The 6,857-nt window shown below is 36.8% G+C and overlaps 1 protein-coding gene across 1 annotated transcript in view; it reads right to left on the bottom strand.

Annotated features, from left to right (window-relative positions):
- The window catches only part of LOC104947903 (spermatid perinuclear RNA-binding protein-like), a gene marked incomplete at its 3' end in the record, with an annotated part of 25,050 nt that overhangs the window by 8,398 nt on the left and 9,795 nt on the right, over positions 1–6,857 (bottom strand). Inside the window, exons 5-6 of the mRNA XM_010774014.1 lie at positions 2,808–2,903; positions 2,551–2,662 (exon numbers count right to left, since the gene is read on the bottom strand). Of these exons, the coding sequence (XP_010772316.1) occupies positions 2,551–2,662; positions 2,808–2,903 (208 nt within the window). The remainder of the gene's footprint in view (positions 1–2,550; positions 2,663–2,807; positions 2,904–6,857) is intronic.

Raw genomic sequence — 6,857 nt, 5'->3', positions numbered from 1 at the left:
CCGGCTTGCAATTGTCGGCTGTCGGGACGACACGTGTGCCCTCCTAGCTGAGGCAGAGGCCCTAGATGGCGGAGACCTTTTCGAAGGTTGTAATATTAAGCCATGCGTTTACGCCGAAACACTGGGTGTTCAACTGCCATGCCGTAAAGTCTAACAACGGCGCGTACGCATGGACCGCATGGGTGATACACGTGGGGACGAATATTGTACAAAATGTGTCACCTTTATTTTGTAAGACCTGTGAGTTGTAGGTTCCCTAGAACGTGTAATTTTGAGGAAGACTAGTTTGGCACTGCGCTAAAACAGCTGATCACAACGTTCACACGCTCTGTGGTCACGAAGCTCTGCACTCTACTACTACCCCCCCCCGTTGACATTCGCGATACAGAGGGCTTCATCATACTCCACTAGCACCCCCACCCGCTGATATTCGCGATACAGAGGGCTTCATGGGAACTTTGAGGGGAGCCGGAAGTTGGAGTACCAAACACTGACTCCAGGTACTCATCTGAGTACCTAACTCAGAAAGTTGTGTGCACCCCTGGTTATAAGGGACCCACAATCTATCTTTATGCAAGGGATAATGTGCAGCGAGGGGGTCTCTATGGGGAAAAGAACACCTGCATCTAGATCCCTCTGCAGGTGGTACTTTAAGTATATTTTGATGCTAATACTTTTGTACTTTTACTTGAGTAACATTTTGAATGCAGGACTTTTTATTGTAACCGAGTATTCCTACACTCTGATACTTTTACTGAAGTACAAGATCTGAACTTCTCCCACCTCTGGCAATAAATCCTGAGTGGTTACCAAAAAAAAACCCTGCTCTGAAGGTTATTTTCATCTTACAAATCCTGCACTCAGCTTTGCTTTCTCCAATATCATTGAAATGCAGCCAGATGCTGCTTCTTTTTTCGGTTTTCGCTCATTTCTTGACTTTTTACATTTGGTTGTTTATACCTTTTTTTAAACCATTTATTTTAAATATTAAGCTTCTTCACTATTTGTTCTACTCTTCCAGTTTAACATGTCACTTTGAAGTGTTCAACAAAGTCATTGCAATGCATTTGAGCTTTAACAATTTTGACTCATGTCATTTCACTTTTCTGCATTTCTCCGCTAAGTTCAGCAACACACTTACTTGGTTTTTGTAGCTTAAAGCAGCAACAGAGACCATTCAGCTAATAAAATATTCAGATTTTTCAGCTAAATTCAGCCACAAATGTTCATAGTTTACAGCGTTCACACGCATTTTCAGCAGGAAATGCATTTTCTAGCTTCCAGTTCAATCTACTTGAGGTTGAATATAACATTTGCACAAATCTGACTGCTTGGATTATTTTTTCAAATCCAAACCTTAAGGACATATTTTGCTCATTTTCTGGTTCTTATTTGTATTTAGTGCCTCTACTGTGGCATGTCTCCATGCTTTAATGTTCAAAAAGCTCTTTATTTTTCTCATACTGCCTGTGCTGCAGCACCTCTTTTCACCCTCTGTCTGAAACCAGAGCCCAGTTTGCTCTGATTGGTCAGCTGGCCGGCTCTGTTGTGATTGGTCAAGCACTTATAGTTGTCCTGTCCCTTACCTTATCATGTACAGTGTTGGGGCGCTAGCCAATAGAAGCGTGAGGCTTACATAGGGATGTCACTATGTTCGGAAGGTATACAAAGAAGTGTAAAACAGGTGTTTCAGGCTGGTTTGCAGGCAATTTACATGCACAAGGGAAAACCCCGAAAAAATAATAATAAGGCCTCTTTAATGAGCAAATCATTGTAACACAGGTTTTAAACAGCTACTGACTACAAATTAGTATAAAAGCAGCATAAAGTAAGTTTCAGGCAGGGGGGAGTGTGTGGGAGAGAAACTCCCTCTGGAGGGAACTTTAGGATTTTAGCCTTTGCAGACCATTAACATGCACACAAAAACGTATATAACACACTACAGGAAAGGGAAAATCCCAACAAGCATAACAGGGCCTCTTAAATACACTCTTTAACGACACCTACATTTGCAGAGACACATTTGCAAATAGAAAAATAAATAAAGATATGGAGATTTATGTTCACCTCTGTTTATATCTTTCTATACGAGGCCTGGTCATCAACAAGGTCTGGGACCCTAACTACTCTTACCCCCTCTGTAAACACTAAGGTTTAAGTGTATTCACATCATGTGAACGAATATTGTTCATTTTAACATTGCCAATATCCTTTGCATATTTCTGTTAAACACTACCCCTTCTTAAATCAGCAAAGCTTTCCACTTTAAATTCCAATACTGCACCTATTTTATTTTACCCGGGTATATATTTTGTGTAAATATGTCCCTATGTTTTATATGGTTTAAAAAACAATTGTAATAGTTCTAGTCAATTTTCGTACAATTGTATTTCTCTCTATGTGCGCACCATACACACCAAGCAAATGGTGAGACACCTACATTTCATCCTGGGTTTCACAAACGATGTTAAACTAACGTGATCGTGTGCAGAGTGTAAATGCAGACCACAGAGGGGGCCTGGAGGTTGCAATAGAGGACTGATCCCTGACCTGGAAGAAGGATCCCTGAGGCGATGCACTCCATGACGCGGCGCAGGCCCTCCCCTGGACCCAGGGGCCGGTTACACGTTGCCATGGCCTTTTCACAGATCAGCTCCAGAGGCTGCGGACATAGAGAGGACACTCAACAAACTAAAACAATTCCAGGCACGCGTCACAGAGCTTACGACACTTGTGTAGTTTACAGTTTGTACGACTACTGAATGTGACACCTTGATGCTTCATTCAGATTCTGTGGAGCCACCTACCCATCCTTTGAGAGGCTGCCACCCAGCCAGTCTGTTGCTCATGTCTCTGAAAATCCTCAAGACGATGACGCCAGACTTGAGATCTGTGACTCTGGCCTGAGGGGACAGACAGACAGAGAGACAAACAGAACTGAGTGTCAGCACAAGGAGCAACACAGCAGAGCAGCACACATCAGAAATAGGATATTTATTCAAGCTCAGAGATAGTAGAACTGCAGCACCTAAAGAAGCATTTTGCTACAAATACTGTTGTGAGAGACTGCACTTGATATCTAATTTGATAATGTTCAATTATCTTTGTTTGAGTACCTTTATTTGCTTTGAGGAAGACAAGTTATACAACAAAACATACAAGTTATGAAAAATGTATTTAAAAATAATAACAAATAAATATAAACACAACCCAATCAAGAAAACCAAAGAAGAACTCCCCTACCAAAATAATAAAATATATATACTGTACATTAAAAAAATCTATAACATTTTTTTTTATAATAAACACTTTTTAAAAACATACATTTCGAGAATAGTTAGATATTAATAAAACTTAACCCAAAAAGTAACAACCAAAAACACAAACATCTACAATAAATAAAAAAATACCTTAATTAATATAAATAAATAGAAGAAAAGACATTTTATTATGTTTTAGGTATGTTTTGAACAGTGTGTTCAAAACATACCTAAAAATCTATTTGTAATATAATTGTATATAATCAACAAAACTCATTCCAAACAACAACAACCAAAACAATAACCTTCACAATAAATTAAAATCTATAGTGATAAACATTGTATCGAAAAATACATTCTTAAAAATTAAGTTGTAACATAGTTGTAAATGAACAAAAATAAAACCAAACCAGAATAACCAAAACAAGAGCCCCCATAACAAATAAAAAAAGTGATAAACATTTCATAAAATATATTTATTTATGCTAAATATAGCATAAATAAATAAAACATTAAGAATATAAAAGTAGAGAAATAATGCTTAAAATGCTGATAAGTCTAATGCTGCGTTCACACCGGACGGGATGCGATAGCATTAGAGTCTTCTCATTTGGAATCAAAGAACATCGAGCAGTATTGTTTTTTTGTTATTGTGAGAATGTAACCCAAGAATACACGACAGGTGTAAAATGGGGCCTCTTTAAAATGAATCAAGTAGTATTTTCAAGAAATGTAATGTTTGTTCCAATACTGATGTACAGTACTCTATAAAAAGCATACATAAGCACTCAATGCTGAGTCCTCTCCCCCCTGCACTCAACTGTGAAATGCTTTTAAGTAGATTTCTGTGTCAGGCATCCTGGTCATGTATTGTAGTTCTATTATCCCCCCCCATGCTTTGCCTCTTTATAGGGAAACTAGTCATTTTTAAGCCGTGGCAGGAGTATTATATGGTTGACCATTATGACAAATGTTTCACTGGACATCTCTGCACTTAGTGACATGAATATACATGAACTAATAAAAACCAATGGAAATCCCCAAGATGACCCACATGAAATCCAGTGTTTATCCAGAGAAAGTGTAATTACAACCCTGGTCTCATGTTCCTAAACAAATTAAAAGGAAGGAAGCTTGAAAGATTGCATTTCAATTCTACATTTTATTTTAAAGATTGCAACTACTCCTAACTCATATAATGTACTGTATAAAGTAACCTATGTTTATATTTTGTTTGTCAATCATAGTGTTTACTAACTCATTTTGTATTTGATAGAGATGCTTTATAAACATAGGTTTTTCTACTAGATATGTATTGATTTATTATTGATATTTGTAATTTCTTTGTTAATGTATGTCCAATGCCTTGTTAACCTGCTGCTATAGCCAACATAATTAAAATAATAAACAAAGCAAATCTTATCTAATCTTATCTAATTGAATATTATCTGATCCATCATAATCTAATTTAATTTAATTTAATCTAGTCTAATTGAATCTAATTAAATTAGGGTTGAATAAATTGAATCTAATTTTATCTTATTTAATTTTATCTAATCAAGTTTAATCTTATCACATTTTATTTGATTTAAATGTGTATAATTCAATTTGATCTATTCTAATTTAAATAAATGAAGTTAAATTTAATATAATTCAATCTAATCTAAATCAATCTTATCCAATTAAATCTAATCTAATCTGATGTAAACCCGATCAGTTTTTATCGAATAAATTCCTATTTAAAATCAATTGATCCAATTTTGTCTAATCTAATTGTATCTGATTTGATTGAATCTAATCTAATCTAATTTTAAAGATTATGACATTAACAGTTTATGTTTATTTTTACCTCAAGTGCAATGAATCCATCCTCATTTTATATAATCTATTATAATCTATTCTGATCTAATCTGATGGAAATTGAAGACTACATCTTAAAGATGATGACATTAACATACACAACTAATCAAACTAGAGACAATGGAGACTTCTAATTTGCACCAAATGAATATTCCTCCAAATACAGCAGGTGATTTAACTCGGGTGCTTTCATTTACAGCGGATTGGATGAGAGGATTGCCACTAAGGGCACCTGCAGTGATTACAGGGGTGGAGGTCCTCGGCTCATAGTACACCCGCGTGAATATGATGAAAGAGAACCGGCCTTGCTCTGCTTCACCTTTAGAGCAGCCCTTCACTGTGGTATTACTCTGCATCTGGTTCTCCTTCCCTTAGGGAAGCTGCTCACCTGCCCTTGACTCTCCTCTGTCTCCCCAGCGCTGGATAACTCTCAGCTCATCTGAAACCTGATTTGGTTAAGAATCTCTTCATGACCTTCAGTTACATCGCACTCTGCCAAGTTCTTCCTCCAACATTTCGACAGAACAGAAACATTTTCCTGCTGTCTATTCTCTTCTCTTACCTGCCAGTTAATGTGCTTTTAATGATTTCAGTTGCTGGATATTTGTAATGCGCACACATTGCTTTACTACCACTATTTATGATAGGTAATGTGAACTTAAATTTAAGAAAAAAATAACAAAAGAAAATGCAAATGAATGCATGTTTCTATCCACTTCTGTCATCATCAACATTAGAAGTTCAGTGCATTCAAATAATGCCATTAGATTAGTACAGTGGCAGACCGGGGCAGATGCGCTCAAACACCTACATTAGAAGAAACTTGCTGCACTTTAAAAAACTATGAAAAAAATAAATAAATAAAAGATGTGCCAAAACACATGCAAATGAGGTAACATCTTCACCAACATGGGCCCATTTAGAAAACATGCAACATGACATACTTACAAAACACTTACAATTATGAAACAGGCTATTTCTGCCGACAGTGACAGCTGAGGGTTTGCAGACCATTCACATTCACACAAACCTAACACACTACAGGAGAGGAAACAACCTCAAAAAGCATAATAAAGCCCCTTTAACTAGCAAATCATTGCAACACAGGTTTCAAAAAGCTGCAGCCTACACATAAGTATATAAAAGCAGATTAAAATGTCTCTGCTTCATTTAAAACCTGTTATTATGTAGTTATGTTTTTAACGTTAATGCTTTAACCCTTGCGCTTATTCTGGTAGACCTAAGACGTAAAAAAGAATGAACCCAAATTAACCACATCAACAAGTTGGACAAAACATCCTCCTGTAATTCCAGCGTGGATGTTTACCATGAATTGCATGGCAGTAAAAAAGCAAATAAAGCAGAGGAATCTGCACAAGCTATTGCACTGACTGGAGACCACTGGACATTAGTACCTCGATGTAATGACACACCTAATCCACGGCAAATGGAAACTTGACTCAATTGCTTTGACTGCCGAAGCATGGGCTAGCCAGTTTGTTGAAGTTGCACAGGAGTTAGACATCGTGCTCATAATAGAATATACCACCACCAGCATATGTGCTAAGTACCGGTAGGATGAATCATGATGAATCACAGAGTATTATTGTGATTAACGGGATTATAATGTCTAATCGATTGACAGCACTAATTTAGATATATTATTTTCTGACAGCACTTATATATATATATATATATTTTCTCTCTATGTGCGCACCATACACACCAAGCAAATGG

Source organism: Notothenia coriiceps, unplaced genomic scaffold (assembly GCF_000735185.1).
Source record: "Notothenia coriiceps isolate Sejong01 unplaced genomic scaffold, NC01 NC01_scaffold00013358, whole genome shotgun sequence".
In the NCBI taxonomy this organism is placed as follows: domain Eukaryota; kingdom Metazoa; phylum Chordata; class Actinopteri; order Perciformes; family Nototheniidae; genus Notothenia; species Notothenia coriiceps.
This window is presented reverse-complemented; position numbering and strand designations above follow the sequence as displayed.